The sequence below is a fragment of the Trichomonas vaginalis genome, chromosome III, assembly GCF_026262505.1.
Source record: "Trichomonas vaginalis G3 chromosome III, whole genome shotgun sequence".
In the NCBI taxonomy this organism is placed as follows: domain Eukaryota; phylum Parabasalia; order Trichomonadida; family Trichomonadidae; genus Trichomonas; species Trichomonas vaginalis.
Window position 1 is genome coordinate 19,667,905 of NC_067205.1, and position 26,290 is coordinate 19,694,194.

General features: G+C 28.2%; 6 protein-coding genes across 6 annotated transcripts, besides 3 other annotated features; 5 read left to right on the top strand and 1 right to left on the bottom strand.

Moving 5' to 3' along the window:
* On the top strand, positions 1–1,146 carry TVAGG3_0731920 (spectrin binding; the record flags this gene model as incomplete). The annotated part of the gene is made up of 1 exon (XM_001312305.1): positions 1–1,146. One exon carries the CDS (start codon positions 1–3, stop codon positions 1,144–1,146), a length of 1,146 nt encoding a protein of 381 aa, XP_001312306.1.
* Positions 1,147–1,236: 90 nt separating this feature from the next.
* Positions 1,237–2,820: a mobile genetic element.
* Positions 2,821–2,844: 24 nt separating this feature from the next.
* Positions 2,845–2,877: a mobile genetic element.
* A 141-nt stretch (positions 2,878–3,018) lies between these two features.
* Positions 3,019–3,043: a mobile genetic element.
* A 109-nt stretch (positions 3,044–3,152) lies between these two features.
* On the top strand, positions 3,153–3,923 carry TVAGG3_0731960 (spectrin binding; the record flags this gene model as incomplete). Its single annotated transcript, XM_001312306.1, has 1 exon — positions 3,153–3,923. The coding sequence occupies one exon, from the start codon at positions 3,153–3,155 to the stop codon at positions 3,921–3,923; it is 771 nt and encodes a 256-aa protein (XP_001312307.1).
* A 204-nt stretch (positions 3,924–4,127) lies between these two features.
* Positions 4,128–5,534, top strand: TVAGG3_0731970 (spectrin binding; the record flags this gene model as incomplete). The annotated part of the gene is made up of 1 exon (XM_001312307.1): positions 4,128–5,534. The coding sequence occupies one exon, from the start codon at positions 4,128–4,130 to the stop codon at positions 5,532–5,534; it is 1,407 nt and encodes a 468-aa protein (XP_001312308.1).
* Positions 5,535–11,906: 6,372 nt separating this feature from the next.
* On the top strand, positions 11,907–12,332 carry TVAGG3_0731980 (spectrin binding; the record flags this gene model as incomplete). Its single annotated transcript, XM_051244566.1, has 1 exon — positions 11,907–12,332. One exon carries the CDS (start codon positions 11,907–11,909, stop codon positions 12,330–12,332), a length of 426 nt encoding a protein of 141 aa, XP_051091153.1.
* Positions 12,333–12,886: 554 nt separating this feature from the next.
* Positions 12,887–14,035, top strand: TVAGG3_0731990 (spectrin binding; the record flags this gene model as incomplete). Its single annotated transcript, XM_001312310.2, has 1 exon — positions 12,887–14,035. The coding sequence occupies one exon, from the start codon at positions 12,887–12,889 to the stop codon at positions 14,033–14,035; it is 1,149 nt and encodes a 382-aa protein (XP_001312311.2).
* Positions 14,036–14,381: 346 nt separating this feature from the next.
* On the bottom strand, positions 14,382–16,637 carry TVAGG3_0732000 (S-layer like family, C-terminal region-containing protein; the record flags this gene model as incomplete). Its single annotated transcript, XM_001302359.1, has 1 exon — positions 14,382–16,637. The coding sequence occupies one exon, from the start codon at positions 16,635–16,637 to the stop codon at positions 14,382–14,384; it is 2,256 nt and encodes a 751-aa protein (XP_001302360.1).
* Between the last annotated feature and the right edge of the window lie 9,653 nt (positions 16,638–26,290).

Here is a 26,290-nt window from a genome sequence, read left to right on the forward strand (position 1 = left end):
ATGGTTGAATACATGATTGATAATGGATTTGACATAAATTCAAGGAGTATTGAGATGAAAACACCAATCTTTGATGCAATCGCATTGAATCAATTTGATATTCTCCAATTACTCATTAAAAGCGGTGCAAATCTCGAGTTAACAAATATTTATGGAGAAACAGCTCTGATGTTTGCATTATCAGTACTTTCTCGAGACAAGCTTCAAGCTCATTTATTTCAGCCTACTACTATTACAAACATTTTTGACTGCATATCTCACCTAATCGATAGCAATGCGAATATTCATGCCATAAATATAAATGGTAATGATATATTCAAGAATGCCTTACTTAATGGAAATATGTATTTCAAAAGGGGAAGAAAGTATGCTAGTTTATCAGGCAAAATAAATTTCGATGATTTGGAAACACTTCGCAAAAGGGCGAGAGAAAGTGGCGAAACTTTATTTACTTTCATCGTCAAGCATGATGAAGAAGTATTTATCAACTTTTTCGTGAGTGTTATTGGAAATGATCAAAGATTTCCTGATACCAATCAAGCAAATAAGTTCGGAGAAACACCTATCATGTGTGTTATTAAATATAACAAAAATCCTGCATATTTAACATTGTTGATCAGAGGAGGCGCAGATGCAGATCAGGAATATCAAGGAAAGACACCTTTACAAATTTGCATCGAGAACGAATACACAGACAAAATAAGAGCATTTCTCCAAAACGAATGTTGTGATCTCAACAAGAAGTTTGACAATGAAATGAGTTATTTCCATCTCGCAATTAAGATGAATAAGAAACTTTCTATGCGAGCACTTGCATCATATGTATTTCCAGATTTTGTTGACAAAGACGGAAATTCATATCTTCACTATGCTGCATTGTCTAATGATCGTGAAATTACATACATTTGTCTTCATGTTCAAGAGAAATACATTGTTTACAACAATGAAAACATGAGTCCATTGATGCTTGCATCATCAATCAACTCATTCCGATACATTGATCAATTCATTGATTTTTGCGATAAACACTGGATTCCTATCAAAGACAAATATCGATCATTAGTTCTTTCAGCAATTCATCATAATCCAGAATCATTTAATTCCATCATGACAATTATTCAACGTGAAATTACTTCTAGAACTTAACAAATTAATATTATTTTATAAATTTTATTCTTTATTTTTGAATCTCATTTTTTTTTCAAATTATTTAATAGATATTCAAATAACATTATTCAAAGGTACATTCACTAGGCGATAACAGTAAAATGGGATGAAAATAGGATAAATAGCATCCCTATATAGTGCCTAACAATATTTATACGGGCAAAAAAAATTTGGCTAGAGATTTGGCGAGTTATAAAAGTTAGAAAATTGAGAGGGATTTTTATTTTTGAATTTTTTTGGAAAGTTAAAATTGCGATTAAAAATCGATTTCCAGGAGAACTAAGCATCTCATCATATATTTAAATCGATAAAAATATTAAATAATAGTTGAATAGTATAACAACGTGAAATTATGGCCGAATCTACAGAAAAAATGAACATATTTGACATTTTTGAAAATTCATACGTTAGATGGTGACAGACTCATAAACTATACTTTAGCTAAGATTGATATATGGTTTCAACAACACATGGTTAAAATCGTAAAAATATTTTAGATTTCAAAAAGATATATATGGTAATATAATGGAACAAAGTCAACAAATAGCATGTTAAATATGTTATAATTAACTTTTTATTAGATCCAATAGTAGATATCGAATGGTTTCCAGCTTTATGGTTAAATATTTTCTTTTCGAGCTTCTCTTTAACTGTTGTATTAAGGTTGTAAATTTTTGATGCTAGAAACTATGGAATCTTCTTTGCTGCAGCATTTTTCTTGAGAGTTCTTGCAATTTCGAATAGATCTGCGCATTGTATGAAATGGGGGCTTTAAAATATCTTGAAAACAGAATAGGACTGCTTTTCCAAAGGAATGCTTACTTGTAAATCAGAGAGTTTCAAAATTGACAGCAAGATTATCATCATAACTTTCGATTTTGCTGCGAAAAAGGAAGACAAGTAATTAACAAATTATTTACTGTTGTTCATCAAAAGAAGAAAACTTTGATAACAACTAATGATGATAAAATCAAGCTATCTTTTAATATTTTAAATTGATAAGACATTCAAAATATTTGAATGGTTTAAAATATTTTCTTTTAATTTCTATAAGATATTATCATGATTATATAATAAAATTTAAATTTTTATTCAAAAAGGCAATATTTCAAACTTTTAATTTCAAAAATCTTAATTCTGCAATAAGTGTATTTAATTGTAGCAAATTTAATGATCTTTCGTCATGGTTAGCAATTTGGAACTCATAAATTAATGATTTCTTCAAGTAAAATTCTGCATTATTTCAAAAGTCAATAATTCTCTAGTAACTTTTCTTCAAACCCTAACCATTATATTATATGTATAATGGAGAATAATTGCAAAGAAAGATAGCCGAATTTACTGGGTAGTTCTTGTGATGCGAAATAATTGCAAATTAACACCTAGTTTTAACAGCATCAATCTCTTTTTGCTCTCATTTAAATGCATTCGCACACTTTAATTTTGAAATATAAGAGTTTTGGAAATTATCAAATTTATCTGCTCAAATACTATAGATCTTCATAAGTGTTAATAGAATCATTAGCCTTACATATAGTGTTTAATATAATGATGCACATTATACTGGGATTCATTCCTTATTCATCTAGTTATTATAAGATTTACAACCCCATGAAAATTTAAAATTTTGTCAAAAATAGTGAATGTACCTTTCATTATTCAAATCTATTTGAACTTTTAAGGGGACACTTACCATTTTCTGACATTCTCTCAATTTTTTGACACATAAGCTTTCTATCCCAATATTCTAAGTTTAAGAGTTAATATTTTTGGTCAGGAGAAACTAATTATAAATCACTATATAATACCTAATATGTCTGCTATACTTTTCTACTATTAAAATAAAGATACCAGAAAGTGGTAAGTGCACCCTTAAATTATCGTCGACAATAAGAAAAATGCATACTTTCTGACAAAAACAGTCTCGGAAAGTGCTCAAATAGTGGTTTTAAATTTCTGACAAGTTCCTGTCTTAAAATCCAATCATGGTTTGCCGTGAATTAAAAATCTTAAAAATATTGATTGAAAAAGGATCAAAATTTGACCACATAATATCAGTTACATTAAATCCTTCAGATTTTAGAAAAATTTCAATTGAAGAAGGAGTTGATTGGTATAATTCGGATAAAAAATATTATACAGAATACTGTCCAATCCATGCAATAGTTTATCAATGGAGAGTTGATCTTGTAGAATATTGTATCAAATGTGGATTGAATCTTAATATATTAGACTCACAAGGAAATACATTGATGCATTATGCTGCATATAGATCAGAAAACTTCAATAAATATCAAATTGCTGCGATGATTAATCAATATGCTTTAAATCATTTACCAAACTATCAAAATTCGATTGAGAATATTCTCAAAAAATTAGATTATGTTGACACAAGCAGCATAATTAATTCTTATGGAAGTAAGTTTGGTATCTTCGATCAAAATGCAAGTATGTTGAAATTTCTTTATAAAAAGAAACTAAGCATAAAAGCGAAAAATATTGATGGATTTCAACCAATTCATTATGCAGTGATGAAGAATTTCGAAGCTGTGAAGTTCCTTATTGAAAAAAGAGCTGATCTTGGAGCAATTGGAAATGATCGAAGAATTCCACTCCATCATGCTATTGCACATGGAACACCAGAAATTGTCAATCTTTTATTAAGCAAAAAATTGAATTATGATATTCAAGATTTTAAATTAGATTATCCAATCAACATGATTGTTAATCAGAAATATAACGGCATCATTATTTGAATCCTTCAGGTACTTGTAAAATATGGAGTTTCATTAGATTCCCCTTCATTTAGCGATGGCGGTCCAATATTATTTGATTATCTGAAAAACTATAATGTGTTAAAGTTCTTAATTGATAATGGGGCTGACTTGAATAAGAAAGATTTGAAACAAGATACAGCTCTTTCTCATTGCCTTTCTCAAAATAATTATATTGGGGCGAAAATGCTTCTTGATGGCGGAGCCAATGTCAATGAAAGTAATCATGACACAAAATCTAACTTATTTGAATGTTTCAATCCTAAATTTATGAAACTGGTTCTTGAATATCATCCAATACTTTTCTTTGATGCACCAAAATTTTATATTTTAAACAGAAGACTTGATGTTGCTAAAGAATTGATTAGATATTATCCGAAAGAAGACCATTATTTAATATATAATGCTGCAATATCCCTTTGTTCTTATGATATGGTTAAATATCTGATTGATCATAATTTTGATTTTGACTCTCGAAGTATTGATGGGATGACACCAATTTTTGATGCAATACGATTTAACCAAATTGATATTCCCAAACTACTTATTAATAGTGGTGCCAATCTTGAAAATACAGATATTAATGGAGAAACAGCTATATTGTATGCAACATCATTTCTTTCAAGAGGAAAATTTGGAAATAATCATTTGAATATGCCAAACATCAACAATATGAACGATCTTATTAAGTTTCTAATTGATTGTGATGCAAATATTAATACCGAAAATAAATCTCATAATAACTTACTCCAAAACTCAATTGTTAATGGGAATATTTTACTATATAACAAATTAAAATATCTAGGTATCAAAACTCAGCTCATCAACAACGAATCTCTAGACTCGTTACGCAAAAAGATAAAAGTTACTGGAGAAACATTATTTACGTATATTGTTAAGAATGACAATATAATATTCCTTGAATTATACAATTCTATCATTGTTGAAGAGAAAAAGATTCCTGACATAAATGTCCAAAATGTATCAGGAGAAACACCTATCATGTGTGTTATTAAATATAACAAAAATCCTGCATATTTAACATTGTTGATCAGAGGAGGCGCAGATGCAGATCAGGAATATCAAGGAAAGACACCTTTACAAATTTGCATCGAGAACGAATACACAGACAAAATAAGAGCATTTCTTCAAAACGAATGTTGTGATCTCAACAAGAAGTTTGATAATAGAATGAGTTATTTCCATCTCGCAATCAAGATGAATAAGAAACTTTCTATGCGAGCACTTGCATCATATGTATTTCCAGATTTTGTTGACAAAGACGGAAATTCATATCTTCACTATGCTGCATTGTCTAATGATCGTGAAATTACATACATTTGTCTTCATGTTCAAGAGAAATACATTGTTTACAACAATGAAAACATGAGTCCATTGATGCTTGCATCATCAATCAACTCATTCCGATACATTGATCAATTCATTGATTTTTGCGATAAACACTGGATTCCTATCAAAGACAAATATCGATCATTATTTCTTGCAGTAATGAATAGAAGTTTTGATTCTTATTATTCAATCTTGAAAATAATTTTATGTTCTGTTGACCCAAATTCAGAAAATACGAAATAGTACATGAAAGTATTGCGTTTTTATAGTTCTTTCAGCAATTCATCATCATTCAGAATCATTTAATTCCATCATGACAATTATTCAATATGAAATAATTTCTAACGCTAAGTCAAAGAATGAGAACAAACAATGAATTGTGTTTTTTATTTTTTATAAAATTTTATTATTTTATTGTTATAAAAAATTTTTTTAAGTGGAGTAATGATATCTAATAATTATATCATAAAAATCTCAAACATTTCTTAATGATTCATTTACCTGTTTCATGCATTTTCTAATTTTTTGCAATATCTATGTCAGTTAACCGTTTGAGCTTAAAATTGAGGGGAAAAAATGAAATAAAATGTTTATTTACAAGCTTTACATAAGGTTAATGTTAATGAAAAAATGTTTTTTGGAATTGAAAAGATGTTATTATGTTTGTCATCTTTTATACTGTTGGGAACTAGAAAAAACATTAATGGTTGATGTGAAGATGATTTGTTGTCATCATCAACAACATAGATATCAAATGAATGAAGACCACATGAAACAGAATCAAGAGGAACATATTCTGAGAACGGACGAGAATTACTGTCATAAATACTAAAAGATGCCAAATCTTTATATATATCTTCATCAAGTTTGTACTTTATTGTTAATGTTCCAATCTCATCAAGATCTTCAACAACACCATAAATATAAAACTTTTTATTGACATCTTTGATGAGTGTTTGATTATCTCTCGTTGTTAATGATATTGATGGTGAATTATAATAATATTCAAATGTCGATAGAAAAGTATTGGATGATTTATTTGATTCATCAACTGCAATGACTTTAAAATAATGTAATGATTCATTAAGTTCTGAAGGGAATTCTAAATCAATGGTAAATGGATGCTCATTAACATTTAAGATTTCAATAGATTTAATATAAATGATGTTGTTGTCAATGTAAAAGTTGATTGTTACATTACCAAAACCATCAAGATCGATAACTTTACCTTCAAGATGAATACTACTGTTCAAACCTCGATGATATATACCATTATCGAATTCGTCCACAACTATTTCTGGTGGATTGTATTCGTAATATAGAGTAACGTGTTCTTCGTTTGATTTCTTGTTACGCTCATCACAACAATAAATTGTGATCTTGTGAAGAGATTCAGATAATGTTGATGGAAATTCAATTTGTTTAGAAAAAGGGATAATGCATTCTGAACTCATTTCTTCTGAAGGTAATTCTGGATATAAATCTTCATCAAATTTGTAAAAAATTGAGATGCTACCTGTACAGTCTGAATCTTGAATTGTGCCGATGATATTTATTGATTTGTTTGTAGTTCTGTAGAATGTAATACTATTTTGTGTTGAAACAGAAATAATTGGTATTGAAAACAAATTCAAATGTTTTACTGTAGTTTGATGATAATTTGCCGAAGCTATCTTCAATCCAAATGAAAATCGTGTGATTACTGTCTATATTGTATTGAGCAAAGTATTCCGATGCTGCAATAGAAAATGCAAAATCATGTTCATTTGTGATTATAACATTTTCAATTTCATGTCGATCACTATTGTCGAGGACGTAATAGAAGTTGACATGTTCAGCATTGTTGTCGTTTGTGAATGTTCCTGTGACAGAGATATTTGTATCAACTTTATTGTGGTATACTGATTGCGGTTCTTTGATGACAATGAGAGATAGACTGTTGAATATATATGTGAAATTGATGGTTTTTCATTTGATATCTTAATATCTTCATCCATGCAATAAATCGTGATTTTGTGAATACCTTCACTCAAATATGATGGAATGTTGATGTTTTTAGTGAATTCATGATTTGAGGAATTATAAATTGTTATCGTTTGGAGAGGGAGATCTGAATGAGAATCATCAAAATAGTATTTTATTGAAACTTTATCACTTCCATCAAGATCGGTAACGTTTCCTTTGATTTCAATTTGTTCGTTGACCCCGCGTCGAAGTTCTTGATTGTTATTTGTTGTGATAGAGATAGATGGTCTGTTATGATTGAAAATAAATTCATATTGTAGATGCTCTGATTCTATTAGAGTAGAATCAACTGCCCATATATATATTTTGTGAGATCCTTCTTGGAATGATGATGGAATTTGAATTGTGAAATTAAATGAATAATTTCCATTTTGATCAATGATTTCGATTGGTTCTGATGTCATTTTAATTTCACTTTCATTATCAAACTTGCAATATATATCAATTTGATCTTCACCACCACGATCCGAAACAGTTCCATTAACTGTGATGTTGTTATCTGTATTCTTCAAATATGATGGCTTAGGAATTGTAACAATACTGATGTTAGGATGTATATAAATGTACTCAAATGAAATATTATATAATCTGCTCTTTAAAGTATCTTTTTCTAAATATAAATGAATTGTATTAGTGAATTCTGGTAAATCATTAGGAAGATTGATTGAATTAGAGAAATTTTTACCACTTGAATCCACTTCAACACTGAATGAATTTGATTTTTTGGAATTTTCGTTGAAGTAGTATACAATTGTGGCATTGTTTTCTCCATTTGAATATATTGCAGTTCCTGATAATGTAAATGTTTGATTACTCATCTTTATAATTTCGGTTGTATTTATACTTAAATTAGATAGATTAAGTTTATCTGTATATCCAATTGAAAATTCAAAAGAATTATTCATAGAATACTGACTATGGCACTTAGCTTGCAAAGTTATTGTGTGATCACCATAACCTAAATCCCAAATGTCAATCGTTTTATATTTAAAACTTGGTTCACTGCCATATTGAAAATATACATATTTAACCTTTTGTTCTGAATCAATATAAATGAATAACTCTACTGGATCAATTGGAACATAATATATAATATATCCAACAAGCAAATTCATTGGCGGTGGAAAAGAATACATTTTGCTAATATATTCAAATGAAACGGAAATTTCAACTGGAAATCCTATAATATCAAAACCAATACTATATGTTCTACTATTAAAATCATCTATTATTAAATAAAAATTAATTGTATTTCTGGTTTGTGGTAAATCATCTGGAATATGGATTATTTTTTCGAAATTTTTACCATATTTATCCACTTCAACCGTGAATGTATTTGAATTTTCAAAATTATTGTTGAAACAATATATAATTGTAGCTGTTGATTATCCAATTGAATATCTAGCTCTTCCTGATAATGTAAAATCTTTATCAACGTCCTTTGTGATTTCTCTTTGGCTAATATCAAAACTTGGTAGATCGAGTTTATCTGTAAATCCATATGAAAATTCAGAAGTTACATTATCAGAATATTGATTTGAACCCTTAGCTTGCAATTTTAATATGTGATCACCATAATCTAATCCATGAAAATCAATCGATGCGTAATCATTATAGTTTGAACAATTTAATGTTTCATATTGTTTCGTAGTTTTTAGTAATGAATCAAAATAAAAGTATATTTCCACAGAATCAACAGGAATATTATATAGTTCAAAACTAACATTCAAACCTTCTGTTGATTGATATGAATAGAATTCTTTCGGTGGTACGATGATTTTAATTGAAATTCTTGTAATATTGAACGAAATATGATAAATTCTGCTTATTGAATAATTTTTTTCTAAATAAAAATAAATTGTATTTGTGGTTTCTGGTAAATCACTGGGAATTTTGATTGAGATGGAGAAATTTGTACCATTAGAGTCAACTTCGACATTGGTTGAATTAGGATTTTCATCATTTTTGTTGAAATAATACATAATTGTAGCTGTTGAATTTCCTTTTGAATAACTGGCAATTCCTGATAATGTCAATTCTTGATCAATATTTTTCCTTAGTTCAGTTGAATTTATATTTAAGTTTGATAGATTAAGTTTATTTGTATATCCAAATGAAAATTCATAAGATATATTATTAGATTGTTGATCATCACATTTGGCTTGTAAAGTTAATATGTGGTCACCATAATCTAAACCGTAAATATAAATATAATCAGATTCATTTAATTGTGTTTTGCCATTTGTGTAATAGTACTCATAATCTTTTTGTAATGAATCAACATAAAAATATAAATACATATAATTACCTGGAATGTTATAAAAAGTAATATTATATTCAAATCTCCATGAATATGAATAGGTTTTCTCAGGAATATAAGATAATTCAATCCTAAATCCATTATTTTCAAGTAAATTTTTATTGTTGTTAAGTTTATGATTATGATTTAATTCGATTTCGTTTTCCGAAAAATTATCTTCCGAAATTTCAACAAAGTTGTTCGGTTTTCCAGCATCATTTTGAAATTCTGATTTACTTTCACTTAATAATGTATTATGAAACATTCCTTTTTCGTTAATTCGTTCATTTATCTTGATTTCGGAAATATTTTTGCTTCATGGTTATAGTGTAGTGATAATATGTAATGTTAAGAATTATCATATTTTGTAGATGTAACAGAACAAATGTAATTTCTTGTTTCAAAATTATTTGTATTAAATTTAAAAGTTTTTGGATAGCTGTCGTTCATTTTCATTCATTTATTGCTGTTATTCGTAATAGATTGTTTCTTTGTGAATGAAATTTGACTCTATGCCTTCAAATTAATGAAAGCATTCATCAAATTTCGGATTAAAAAAATATTGATAATTTTGTTTGTTTTCTACGGGCACTTTATGACCCAAAAAGTATATAAAATTGGAATTATCTTGATTATGATTATTTTTATTTCTGAGGCATAACAGTATTTGAATTAAAAATAATCGTAGTTGCGAAATGACACTTTTTTGGTTGATGGAGTGGAGCTTACATGCAAAATTCATCAAGAACGCTGCATATTTAAATCATTTGGATGAAATTTATAAACAATTTTCAAAGCATTTAGACATTTTACAAAGGATTAATTTTTTTTATTACAAATCTGATCCAACTATCAAAAGATATGAATTAGATTCAAATGAACTCCCAGAATTCTTAAGATTATTCCCGGAAAAAGAGGATCCTCAAGCTTATATTAATTATTGTCAAGAAAATGGAATTATTCATAGCTTTGACATTTATAATTATTCTTCATCTAAAAAAATTGTAGTTAGTCGTATGAAATTACATATTGATTTATCTGATCTCGATATAAAAGAAAGTTTTAATTCATTTGTTGTAATTCATACTATTTTTCTTTATTACGGCAGTATAAAGAATGCATTATTTTCATTTCACGAAATTGATGTTAAATATCAGCCAATTATCATTGATGAAATTAAAAACAATAATTTAATCAAAGATGCCAATTTGAAAAAGGGATCAAAAACACTCTTGATATATGCATGTGAAAATAACTTTACAGAATTGGCAATGGCGTTACTTGAATTACCTGCTGATTACAAAATAAAAGATGAACTTGGAAACACATCTATTTATTATTGTATTAAGAATTCTAATTCTTTATTAGTTCAAAATCATTTTCAATATAGTATTTACTTACTTGATCAAAACAATAGTGTATCATTTCCACTTGACTTAGCTCTTAAATCATCTGATGAATTGATTAAAACACAAGTCTGTAAATATTTCTTTCATCATAAATGGAATATTAATGATGAAGGTGAAAAAATGAAACAATACTTTAAAAAAGCCAGCGATGAAATCAAAGTTGAGTTAATACACAAATCAATTGAAATTTTCAATTCTCAGTATTATTCATTCTTTTTCGAAAATGTTGATGATCAATTTATTGACAAATATGATTTACTTACTTATGCATATGTAAATATCGTAAAACCAAATGAATCAGAAGGTCAAATTTATGCTTTATTGTATCAATTGTTGATAAGAAATGTAAGTATATCGAAATTGACAGAAGCAATTATTGAAAGAAAAGATGTTTCATTCTTCAAGTTCTTATTCTCAAATAATGATAAAAGTAAAAGAAAAATTAGCGATATTATTTTCAGTAATGGAAAAACTTTAAGAGCAGTTTTGAGCGACCTTGCGTCAGAAGACAAATGTTACAAAGAAATGCTTGATAGCATTACTTCTAATTTCAAAATAACAGTCAGTACATGGGAAATTATTGAATATCAAATGGCGACGTTTAGAACTCTTTTTGAAGGTGATCAAAATCTAATATATCAAGAGTTTATCTCCGAACCAATGTTATTTGTGATTTTCAATTTTTTAAAATCAATTTATGATGGAAACACATCTCAAGTCCTATATTGTATTAATAATGGTATGGATGTTAATATTGTTTTTGATGGTATTCATCCAATAATGCTTTGTAATGACCTAGAAATGCTAAAATTATTGATAGAAAAAGGCTCAAATTTTGCTCAAAAAATTTCCTTAACTGTTAGTCCATCCACAGTTTTGGGAATGGAATGGTTTAATCCAGAACACATTATTGATTCAGAGTCAAATTATTATGTCGAATATTATCCAGTTCATGCTATTGTTCGATATTGTAATCATGAAATGTTGAATTACTGTGTTTCTTGTGGATTGAAACTCAATATTCTTGATTCTCAAAATAACACTTTAATGCATCATGCAGCTGTTAGAGATTCGAAAATCGATCCAAATGCAAGTATGATCAAATACCTTTTTAAAAAGAAATTAAGTATTAAAACAGAAAATATTGATGGCATTCTCCCCATCCACTTTGCTCTGATAAAAAACCCTGCAGCTGCAAAATTCTTAATCGAAAATAGAGCTGATCTTGGGGCAAAAGATAGATATGGAGAGATCCCTCTTCATTATGCAGTTGCATACAGTACACCAGAAATTGTTGACCTTTATTAAGCAAAAAAAGAAATTATGATATTTGTAATAATAATTTACAATATCCAATCAACGCGATTAAATATCAAACAAATACAAGAACGATTATTCAAATCCTTCAAGTATTCGTTAACCATGGTGCCTCATTAGATCTTCCATCATATTATGATGGAGATACAATAATATTTAAATATTTAAAGAATTACGAAGTTTTAAGGTTCTTAATCGATAATGGTGCCGATCTAAATCATACTAATTATAAAGTTGGAACACCATTGTCAGAATGCATAATTACCGATAATTACGTTGGAGCCAAAATGCTTCTGGAAGGTGGTGCTGATGTAAATCAAAGCAACCACATGGCTAAATCGGTATTGTTCATGTGCAAAAATACAGAATTCATGAAGTTAATCTTACAATTTCACCCCATTCTTTATATGGATTCTGTCAAGCTCTATATAAGACGGAGGTATATTGAAATTGTAAAGGAATTAATCAAGTATTACCCAAAGGAAGATCACTATTCAATCTTTGCTGAAGCAATTAGTATTGGTTCTTATGAACTTGTAGAATATATGATTTATCATGGTTTCGACTTTCATTCAGCAAGTATTGATGGTAAAACTCCTATCTTTGATGCAATTTTGTATAATCAGGTTGATATTCTCCAACTCCTCATTAAAAGTGGTGCTGAGCTTGAATTCACTAATATTTATGGAGAAACTGCTCTTATGGCAGCAACATCTATGCTCTCTCAAACATTGGAAATGAATGATTATATGAAGCTAATAATATCCTATAACCCATCTGATTCATTAAAACTTCTTATTAATCAAGGCGTAAATTACCATGCATTAAATAAAAATGGCCATAATGTAACACAAAATGCAATTATTAATGGACTTATTTCAGCTTGGAATGTATTGAGTCCATTATCTCTTCCTCCTTTGACAATAAATCAAGAAGAAATAAGAGAACTCCGAGAAAAATTAAAAGACAGTGATGAGACTTTATTTACATATATTTCAAAGCACGATGACGAATGGTTTTATGCGGTGCACAATAGTATCTTTGAGAACAATGACAAGTACCCTGATGTAAATGAAGCGAATAAATATGGAGAAACTCCTGTTATGTGCGTTATTAAATATAATAAAAATCCGGCTCTTTTGGCATTACTTATCACTGCAGGTGCAGATGCTGATTTGGAATATAACGGAAAGACGCCATTGCAGATCTGTATCGAGAATGAATACACAGACAAAATAAGAGCATTTCTCCAAAACGAATGTTGTGATCTCAACAAGAAGTTTGACAATGAAATGAGTTATTTCCATCTCGCAATCAAGATGAATAAGAAACTTTCTATGCGAGCACTTGCATCATATGTATTTCCAGATTTTGTTGACAAAGACGGAAATTCATATCTTCACTATGCTGCATTGTCTAATGATCGTGAAATTACATACATTTGTCTTCATGTTCAAGAGAAATACATTGTTTACAACAATGAAAACATGAGTCCATTGATGCTTGCATCATCAATCAACTCATTCCGATACATTGATCAATTCATTGATTTTTGCGATAAACACTGGATTCCTATCAAAGACAAATATCGATCATTATTTCTTGCAGTAATGAATAGAAGTTTTGATTCTTATTATTCAATCTTGAAAATAATTTTATGTTCTGTTGACCCAAATTCAGAAAATACGAAATAGTACATGAAAGTATTGTGTTTTATAGTTCTTTCAGCAATTCATCATCATTCAGAATCATTTAATTCCATCATGACAATTATTCAATATGAAATAATTTCTAACGCTAAGTCAAAGAATGAGAACAAACAATGAATTGTGTTTTTTATTTTTTATAAAATTTTATTATTTTATTGTTATAAAAAATTTTTTTTAAGTGGAGTAATGATATCTAATAATTATATCATAAAAATCTCAAACATTTCTTAATGATTCATTTACCTGTTTCATGCATTTTCTAATTTTTTGCAATATCTATGTCAGTTAACCGTTTGAGCTTAAAATTGAGGGGAAAAATGAAATAAAATGTTTATTTACAAGCTTTACATAAGGTTAATGTTAATGAAAAAATGTTTTTTGGAATTGAAAAGATGTTATTATGTTTGTCATCTTTTATACTGTTGGGAACTAGAAAAAACATTAATGGTTGATGTGAAGATGATTTGTTGTCATCATCAACAACATAGATATCAAATGAATGAAGACCACATGAAACAGAATCAAGAGGAACATATTCTGAGAACGGACGAGAATTACTGTCATAAATACTAAAAGATGCCAAATCTTTATATATATCTTCATCAAGTTTGTACTTTATTGTTAATGTTCCAATCTCATCAAGATCTTCAACAACACCATAAATATAAAACTTTTTATTGACATCTTTGATGAGTGTTTGATTATCTCTCGTTGTTAATGATATTGATGGTGAATTATAATAATATTCAAATGTCGATAGAAAAGTATTGGATGATTTATTTGATTCATCAACTGCAATGACTTTAAAATAATGTAATGATTCATTAAGTTCTGAAGGGAATTCTAAATCAATGGTAAATGGATGCTCATTAACATTTAAGATTTCAATAGATTTAATATAAATGATGTTGTTGTCAATGTAAAAGTTGATTGTTACATTACCAAAACCATCAAGATCGATAACTTTACCTTCAAGATGAATACTACTGTTCAAACCTCGATGATATATACCATTATCGAATTCGTCCACAACTATTTCTGGTGGATTGTATTCGTAATATAGAGTAACGTGTTCTTCGTTTGATTTCTTGTTACGCTCATCACAACAATAAATTGTGATCTTGTGAAGAGATTCAGATAATGTTGATGGAAATTCAATTTGTTTAGAAAAAGGGATAATGCATTCTGAACTCATTTCTTCTGAAGGTAATTCTGGATATAAATCTTCATCAAATTTGTAAAAAATTGAGATGCTACCTGTACAGTCTGAATCTTGAATTGTGCCGATGATATTTATTGATTTGTTTGTAGTTCTGTAGAATGTAATACTATTTTGTGTTGAAACAGAAATAATTGGTGTATTGAAAACAAATTCAAATGTTTTACTGTAGTTTGATGATAATTTGCCGAAGCTATCTTCAATCCAAATGAAAATCGTGTGATTACTGTCTATATTGTATTGAGCAAAGTATTCCGATGCTGCAATAGAAAATGCAAAATCATGTTCATTTGTGATTATAACATTTTCAATTTCATGTCGATCACTATTGTCGAGGACGTAATAGAAGTTGACATGTTCAGCATTGTTGTCGTTTGTGAATGTTCCTGTGACAGAGATATTTGTATCAACTTTATTGTGGTATACTGATTGCGGTTCTTTGATGACAATGAGAGATAGACTGTTGAATATATATGTGAAATTGATGGTTTCTTCATTTGATATCTTAATATCTTCATCCATGCAATAAATCGTGATTTTGTGAATACCTTCACTCAAATATGATGGAATGTTGATGTTTTTAGTGAATTCATGATTTGAGGAATTATAAATTGTTATCGTTTGGAGAGGGAGATCTGAATGAGAATCATCAAAATAGTATTTTATTGAAACTTTATCACTTCCATCAAGATCGGTAACGTTTCCTTTGATTTCAATTTGTTCGTTGACCCCGCGTCGAAGTTCTTGATTGTTATTTGTTGTGATAGAGATAGATGGTCTGTTATGATTGAAAATAAATTCATATTGTAGATGCTCTGATTCTATTAGAGTAGAATCAACTGCCCATATATATATTTTGTGAGATCCTTCTTGGAATGATGATGGAATTTGAATTGTGAAATTAAATGAATAATTTCCATTTTGATCAATGATTTCGATTGGTTCTGATGTCATTTTAATTTCACTTTCATTATCAAACTTGCAATATATATCAATTTGATCTTCACCACCACGATCCGAAACAGTTCCATTAACTGTGATGTTGTTATCTGTATTCTTCAAATATGATGGCTTAGGAATTGTAACAATACTGATGTTAGGATGTATATAAATGTACTCAAATGAAATATTATATAATCTGCTCTTTAAAGTATCTTTTTCTAAATATAAATGAATTGTATTAGTGAATTCTGGTAAATCATTAGGAAGATTGATTGAATTAGAGAAATTTTTACCACTTGAATCCACTTCAACACTGAATGAATTTGATTTTTTGGAATTTTCGTTGAAGTAGTATACAATTGTGGCATTGTTTTCTCCATTTGAATATATTGCAGTTCCTGATAATGTAAATGTTTGATTACTCATCTTTATAATTTCGGTTGTATTTATACTTAAATTAGATAGATTAAGTTTATCTGTATATCCAATTGAAAATTCAAAAGAATTATTCATAGAATACTGACTATGGCACTTAGCTTGCAAAGTTATTGTGTGATCACCATAACCTAAATCCCAAATGTCAATCGTTTTATATTTAAAACTTGGTTCACTGCCATATTGAAAATATACATATTTAACCTTTTGTTCTGAATCAATATAAATGAATAACTCTACTGGATCAATTGGAACATAATATATAATATATCCAACAAGCAAATTCATTGGCGGTGGAAAAGAATACATTTTGCTAATATATTCAAATGAAACGGAAATTTCAACTGGAAATCCTATAATATCAAAACCAATACTATATGTTCTACTATTAAAATCATCTATTATTAAATAAAAATTAATTGTATTTCTGGTTTGTGGTAAATCATCTGGAATATGGATTATTTTTTCGAAATTTTTACCATATTTATCCACTTCAACCGTGAATGTATTTGAATTTTCAAAATTATTGTTGAAACAATATATAATTGTAGCTGTTGATTATCCAATTGAATATCTAGCTCTTCCTGATAATGTAAAATCTTTATCAACGTCCTTTGTGATTTCTCTTTGGCTAATATCAAAACTTGGTAGATCGAGTTTATCTGTAAATCCATATGAAAATTCAGAAGTTACATTATCAGAATATTGATTTGAACCCTTAGCTTGCAATTTTAATATGTGATCACCATAATCTAATCCATGAAAATCAATCGATGCGTAATCATTATAGTTTGAACAATTTAATGTTTCATATTGTTTCGTAGTTTTTAGTAATGAATCAAAATAAAAGTATATTTCCACAGAATCAACAGGAATATTATATAGTTCAAAACTAACATTCAAACCTTCTGTTGATTGATATGAATAGAATTCTTTCGGTGGTACGATGATTTTAATTGAAATTCTTGTAATATTGAACGAAATATGATAAATTCTGCTTATTGAATAATTTTTTTCTAAATAAAAATAAATTGTATTTGTGGTTTCTGGTAAATCACTGGGAATTTTGATTGAGATGGAGAAATTTGTACCATTAGAGTCAACTTCGACATTGGTTGAATTAGGATTTTCATCATTTTTGTTGAAATAATACATAATTGTAGCTGTTGAATTTCCTTTTGAATAACTGGCAATTCCTGATAATGTCAATTCTTGATCAATATTTTTCCTTAGTTCAGTTGAATTTATATTTAAGTTTGATAGATTAAGTTTATTTGTATATCCAAATGAAAATTCATAAGATATATTATTAGATTGTTGATCATCACATTTGGCTTGTAAAGTTAATATGTGGTCACCATAATCTAAACCGTAAATATAAATATAATCAGATTCATTTAATTGTGTTTTGCCATTTGTGTAATAGTACTCATAATCTTTTTGTAATGAATCAACATAAAAATATAAATACATATAATTACCTGGAATGTTATAAAAAGTAATATTATATTCAAATCTCCATGAATATGAATAGGTTTTCTCAGGAATATAAGATAATTCAATCCTAAATCCATTATTTTCAAGTAAATTTTTATTGTTGTTAAGTTTATGATTATGATTTAATTCGATTTCGTTTTCCGAAAAATTATCTTCCGAAATTTCAACAAAGTTGTTCGGTTTTCCAGCATCATTTTGAAATTCTGATTTACTTTCACTTAATAATGTATTATGAAACATTCCTTTTTCGTTAATTCGTTCATTTATCTTGATTTCGGAAATATTTTTGCTTCATGGTTATAGTGTAGTGATAATATGTAATGTTAAGAATTATCATATTTTGTAGATGTAACAGAACAAATGTAATTTCTTGTTTCAAAATTATTTGTATTAAATTTAAAAGTTTTTGGATAGCTGTCGTTCATTTTCATTCATTTATTGCTGTTATTCGTAATAGATTGTTTCTTTGTGAATGAAATTTGACTCTATGCCTTCAAATTAATGAAAGCATTCATCAAATTTCGGATTAAAAAAATATTGATAATTTTGTTTGTTTTCTACGGGCACTTTATGACCCAAAAAGTATATAAAATTGGAATTATCTTGATTATGATTATTTTTATTTCTGAGGCATAACAGTATTTGAATTAAAAATAATCGTAGTTGCGAAATGACACTTTTTTGGTTGATGGAGTGGAGCTTACATGCAAAATTCATCAAGAACGCTGCATATTTAAATCATTTGGATGAAATTTATAAACAATTTTCAAAGCATTTAGACATTTTACAAAGGATTAATTTTTTTTATTACAAATCTGATCCAACTATCAAAAGATATGAATTAGATTCAAATGAACTCCCAGAATTCTTAAGATTATTCCGGAAAAAGAGGATCCTCAAGCTTATATTAATTATTGTCAAGAAAATGGAATTATTCATAGCTTTGACATTTATAATTATTCTTCATCTAAAAAAATTGTAGTTAGTCGTATGAAATTACATATTGATTTATCTGATCTCGATATAAAAGAAAGTTTTAATTCATTTGTTGTAATTCATACTATTTTTCTTTATTACGGCAGTATAAAGAATGCATTATTTTCATTTCACGAAATTGATGTTAAATATCAGCCAATTATCATTGATGAAATTAAAAACAATAATTTAATCAAAGATGCCAATTTGAAAAAGGGATCAAAAAACACTCTTGATATATGCATGTGAAAATAACTTTACAGAATTGGCAATGGCGTTACTTGAATTACCTGCTGATTACAAAATAAAAGATGAACTTGGAAACACATCTATTTATTATTGTATTAAGAATTCTAATTCTTTATTAGTTCAAAATCATTTTCAATATAGTATTTACTTACTTGATCAAAACAATAGTGTATCATTTCCACTTGACTTAGCTCTTAAATCATCTGATGAATTGATTAAAACACAAGTCTGTAAATATTTCTTTCATCATAAATGGAATATTAATGATGAAGGTGAAAAAATGAAACAATACTTTAAAAAAGCCAGCGATGAAATCAAAGTTGAGTTAATACACAAATCAATTGAAATTTTCAATTCTCAGTATTATTCATTCTTTTTCGAAAATGTTGATGATCAATTTATTGACAAATATGATTTACTTACTTATGCATATGTAAATATCGTAAAACCAAATGAATCAGAAGGTCAAATTTATGCTTTATTGTATCAATTGTTGATAAGAAATGTAAGTATATCGAAATTGACAGAAGCAATTATTGAAAGAAAAGATGTTTCATTCTTCAAGTTCTTATTCTTCAAATAATGATAAAAGTAAAAGAAAAATTAGCGATATTATTTTCAGTAATGGAAAAACTTTAAGAGCAGTTTTGAGCGACCTTGCGTCAGAAGACAAATGTTACAAAGAAATGCTTGATAGCATTACTTCTAATTTCAAAATAACAGTCAGTACATGGGAAATTATTGAATATCAAATGGCGACGTTTAGAACTCTTTTTGAAGGTGATCAAAATCTAATATATCAAGAGTTTATCTCCGAACCAATGTTATTTGTGATTTTCAATTTTTTAAAATCAATTTATGATGGAAACACATCTCAAGTCCTATATTGTATTAATAATGGTATGGATGTTAATATTGTTTTTGATGGTATTCATCCAATAATGCTTTGTAATGACCTAGAAATGCTAAAATTATTGATAGAAAAAGGCTCAAATTTTGCTCAAAAAATTTCCTTAACTGTTAGTCCATCCACAGTTTTGGGAATGGAATGGTTTAATCCAGAACACATTATTGATTCAGAGTCAAATTATTATGTCGAATATTATCCAGTTCATGCTATTGTTCGATATTGTAATCATGAAATGTTGAATTACTGTGTTTCTTGTGGATTGAAACTCAATATTCTTGATTCTCAAAATAACACTTTAATGCATCATGCAGCTGTTAGAGATTCGAAAATCGATCCAAATGCAAGTATGATCAAATACCTTTTTAAAAAGAAATTAAGTATTAAAACAGAAAATATTGATGGCATTCTCCCCATCCACTTTGCTCTGATAAAAAACCCTGCAGCTGCAAAATTCTTAATCGAAAATAGAGCTGATCTTGGGGCAAAAGATAGATATGGAGAGATCCCTCTTCATTATGCAGTTGCATACAGTACACCAGAAATTGTTGACCTTTTATTAAGCAAAAAAAGAAATTATGATATTTGTAATAATAATTTACAATATCCAATCAACGCGATTAAATATCAAACAAATACAAGAACGATTATTCAAATCCTTCAAGTATTCGTTAACCATGGTGCCTCATTAGATCTTCCATCATATTATGATGGAGATACAATAATATTTAAATATTTAAAGAATTACGAAGTTTTAAGGTTCTTAATCGATAATGGTGCCGATCTAAATCATACTAATTATAAAGTTGGAACACCATTGTCAGAATGCATAATTACCGATAATTACGTTGGAGCCAAAATGCTTCTGGAAGGTGGTGCTGATGTAAATCAAAGCAACCACATGGCTAAATCGGTATTGTTCATGTGCAAAAATACAGAATTCATGAAGTTAATCTTACAATTTCACCCCATTCTTTATATGGATTCTGTCAAGCTCTATATAAGACGGAGGTATATTGAAATTGTAAAGGAATTAATCAAGTATTACCCAAAGGAAGATCACTATTCAATCTTTGCTGAAGCAATTAGTATTGGTTCTTATGAACTTGTAGAATATATGATTTATCATGGTTTCGACTTTCATTCAGCAAGTATTGATGGTAAAACTCCTATCTTTGATGCAATTTTGTATAATCAGGTTGATATTCTCCAACTCCTCATTAAAAGTGGTGCTGAGCTTGAATTCACTAATATTTATGGAGAAACTGCTCTTATGGCAGCAACATCTATGCTCTCTCAAACATTGGAAATGAATGATTATATGAAGCTAATAATATCCTATAACCCATCTGATTCATTAAAACTTCTTATTAATCAAGGCGTAAATTACCATGCATTAAATAAAAATGGCCATAATGTAACACAAAATGCAATTATTAATGGACTTATTTCAGCTTGGAATGTATTGAGTCCATTATCTCTTCCTCCTTTGACAATAAATCAAGAAGAAATAAGAGAACTCCGAGAAAAATTAAAAGACAGTGATGAGACTTTATTTACATATATTTCAAAGCACGATGACGAATGGTTTTATGCGGTGCACAATAGTATCTTTGAGAACAATGACAAGTACCCTGATGTAAATGAAGCGAATAAATATGGAGAAACTCCTGTTATGTGCGTTATTAAATATAATAAAAATCCGGCTCTTTTGGCATTACTTATCACTGCAGGTGCAGATGCTGATTTGGAATATAACGGAAAGACGCCATTGCAGATCTGTATCGAGAATGAATACACAGACAAAATAAGAGCATTTCTCCAAAACGAATGTTGTGATCTCAACAAGAAGTTTGACAATGAAATGAGTTATTTCCATCTCGCAATCAAGATGAATAAGAAACTTTCTATGCGAGCACTTGCATCATATGTATTTCCAGATTTTGTTGACAAAGACGGAAATTCATATCTTCACTATGCTGCATTGTCTAATGATCGTGAAATTACATACATTTGTCTTCATGTTCAAGAGAAATACATTGTTTACAACAATGAAAACATGAGTCCATTGATGCTTGCATCATCAATCAACTCATTCCGATACATTGATCAATTCATTGATTTTTGCGATAAACACTGGATTCCTATCAAAGACAAATATCGATCATTATTTCTTGCAGTAATGAATAGAAGTTTTGATTCTTATTATTCAATCTTGAAAATAATTTTATGTTCTGTTGACCCAAATTCAGAAAATACGAAATAGTACATGAAAGTATTGTGTTTTTATAGTTCTTTCAGCAATTCATCATCATTCAGAATCATTTAATTCCATCATGACAATTATTCAATATGAAATAATTTCTAACGCTAAGTCAAAGAATGAGAACAAACAATGAATTGTGTTTTTTATTTTTTATAAAATTTTATTATTTTATTGTTATAAAAAATTTTTTTTAAGTGGAGTAATGATATCTAATAATTATATCATAAAAATCTCAAACATTTCTTAATGATTCATTTACCTGTTTCATGCATTTTCTAATTTTTTGCAATATCTATGTCAGTTAACCGTTTGAGCTTAAAATTGAGGGGAAAAAATGAAATAAAATGTTTATTTACAAGCTTTACATAAGGTTAATGTTAATGAAAAAATGTTTTTTGGAATTGAAAAGATGTTATTATGTTTGTCATCTTTTATACTGTTGGGAACTAGAAAAAACATTAATGGTTGATGTGAAGATGATTTGTTGTCATCATCAACAACATAGATATCAAATGAATGAAGACCACATGAAACAGAATCAAGAGGAACATATTCTGAGAACGGACGAGAATTACTGTCATAAATACTAAAAGATGCCAAATCTTTATATATATCTTCATCAAGTTTGTACTTTATTGTTAATGTTCCAATCTCATCAAGATCTTCAACAACACCATAAATATAAAACTTTTTATTGACATCTTTGATGAGTGTTTGATTATCTCTCGTTGTTAATGATATTGATGGTGAATTATAATAATATTCAAATGTCGATAGAAAAGTATTGGATGATTTATTTGATTCATCAACTGCAATGACTTTAAAATAATGTAATGATTCATTAAGTTCTGAAGGGAATTCTAAATCAATGGTAAATGGATGCTCATTAACATTTAAGATTTCAATAGATTTAATATAAATGATGTTGTTGTCAATGTAAAAGTTGATTGTTACATTACCAAAACCATCAAGATCGATAACTTTACCTTCAAGATGAATACTACTGTTCAAACCTCGATGATATATACCATTATCGAATTCGTCCACAACTATTTCTGGTGGATTGTATTCGTAATATAGAGTAACGTGTTCTTCGTTTGATTTCTTGTTACGCTCATCACAACAATAAATTGTGATCTTGTGAAGAGATTCAGATAATGTTGATGGAAATTCAATTTGTTTAGAAAAAGGGATAATGCATTCTGAACTCATTTCTTCTGAAGGTAATTCTGGATATAAATCTTCATCAAATTTGTAAAAAATTGAGATGCTACCTGTACAGTCTGAATCTTGAATTGTGCCGATGATATTTATTGATTTGTTTGTAGTTCTGTAGAATGTAATACTATTTTGTGTTGAAACAGAAATAATTGGTGTATTGAAAACAAATTCAAAATGTTTTATCTTGTAGTTTTGATGATAATTTGCCGAAGCTATCTTTCAATCCAAATGAAAATCGTGTGATTACTGTCTATATTGTATTGAGCAAAGTATTCCGATGCTGCAATAGAAAATGCAAAATCATGTTCATTTGTGATTATAACATTTTCAATTTCATGTCGATCACTATTGTCGAGGACGTAATAGAAGTTGACATGTTCAGCATTGTTGTCGTTGTGAATGTTCCTGTGACAGAGATATTTGTATCAACTTTATTGTGGTATACTGATTGCGGTTCTTTGATGACAATGAGAGATAGACTGTTGAATATATATGTGAAATGATGGTTTCTTCATTTGATATCTTAATATCTTCATCCATGCAATAAATCGTGATTTTGTGAATACCTTCACTCAAATATGATGGAATGTTGATGTTTTAGTGAATTCATGATTTGAGGAATTATAAATTGTTATCGTTTGGAAGAGGGAGATCTGAATGAGAATCATCAAAATAGTATTTATATTGAAACTTATCACTTCCATCAAGATCGGTAACGTTTCCTTTGATTTCAATTTGTTCGTTGACCCCGCGTCGAAGTTCTTGATTGTTATTTGTTGTGATAGAGATAGATGGTCTGTTATGATTGAAAATAAATTCATATTGTAGATGCTCTGATTCTATTAGAGTAGAATCAACTGCCCATATATATTTTTGTGAGATCCTTCTTGGAATGATGATGGAATTTGAATTGTGAAATTAAATGAATAATTTCCATTTTGATCAATGATTTCGATTGGTTCTGATGTCATTTTAATTTCACTTTCATTATCAAACTTGCAATATATATCAATTTGATCTTCACCACCACGATCCGAAACAGTTCCATTAACTGTGATGTTGTTATCTGTATTCTTCAAATATGATGGCTTAGGAATTGTAACAATACTGATGTTAGGATGTATATAAATGTACTCAAATGAAATATTATATAATCTGCTCTTTAAAGTATCTTTTTCTAAATATAAATGAATTGTATTAGTGAATTCTGGTAAATCATTAGGAAGATTGATTGAATTAGAGAAATTTTTACCACTTGAATCCACTTCAACACTGAATGAATTTGATTTTTTGGAATTTTCGTTGAAGTAGTATACAATTGTGGCATTGTTTTCTCCATTTGAATATATTGCAGTTCCTGATAATGTAAATGTTTGATTACTCATCTTTATAATTTCGGTTGTATTTATACTTAAATTAGATAGATTAAGTTTATCTGTATATCCAATTGAAAATTCAAAAGAATTATTCATAGAATACTGACTATGGCACTTAGCTTGCAAAGTTATTGTGTGATCACCATAACCTAAATCCCAAATGTCAATCGTTTTATATTTAAAACTTGGTTCACTGCCATATTGAAAATATACATATTTAACCTTTTGTTCTGAATCAATATAAATGAATAACTCTACTGGATCAATTGGAACATAATATATAATATATCCAACAAGCAAATTCATTGGCGGTGGAAAAGAATACATTTTGCTAATATATTCAAATGAAACGGAAATTTCAACTGGAAATCCTATAATATCAAAACCAATACTATATGTTCTACTATTAAAATCATCTATTATTAAATAAAAATTAATTGTATTTCTGGTTTGTGGTAAATCATCTGGAATATGGATTATTTTTTCGAAATTTTTACCATATTTATCCACTTCAACCGTGAATGTATTTGAATTTTCAAAATTATTGTTGAAACAATATATAATTGTAGCTGTTGATTATCCAATTGAATATCTAGCTCTTCCTGATAATGTAAAATCTTTATCAACGTCCTTTGTGATTTCTCTTTGGCTAATATCAAAACTTGGTAGATCGAGTTTATCTGTAAATCCATATGAAAATTCAGAAGTTACATTATCAGAATATTGATTTGAACCCTTAGCTTGCAATTTTAATATGTGATCACCATAATCTAATCCATGAAAATCAATCGATGCGTAATCATTATAGTTTGAACAATTTAATGTTTCATATTGTTTCGTAGTTTTTAGTAATGAATCAAAATAAAAGTATATTTCCACAGAATCAACAGGAATATTATATAGTTCAAAACTAACATTCAAACCTTCTGTTGATTGATATGAATAGAATTCTTTCGGTGGTACGATGATTTTAATTGAAATTCTTGTAATATTGAACGAAATATGATAAATTCTGCTTATTGAATAATTTTTTTCTAAATAAAAATAAATTGTATTTGTGGTTTCTGGTAAATCACTGGGAATTTTGATTGAGATGGAGAAATTTGTACCATTAGAGTCAACTTCGACATTGGTTGAATTAGGATTTTCATCA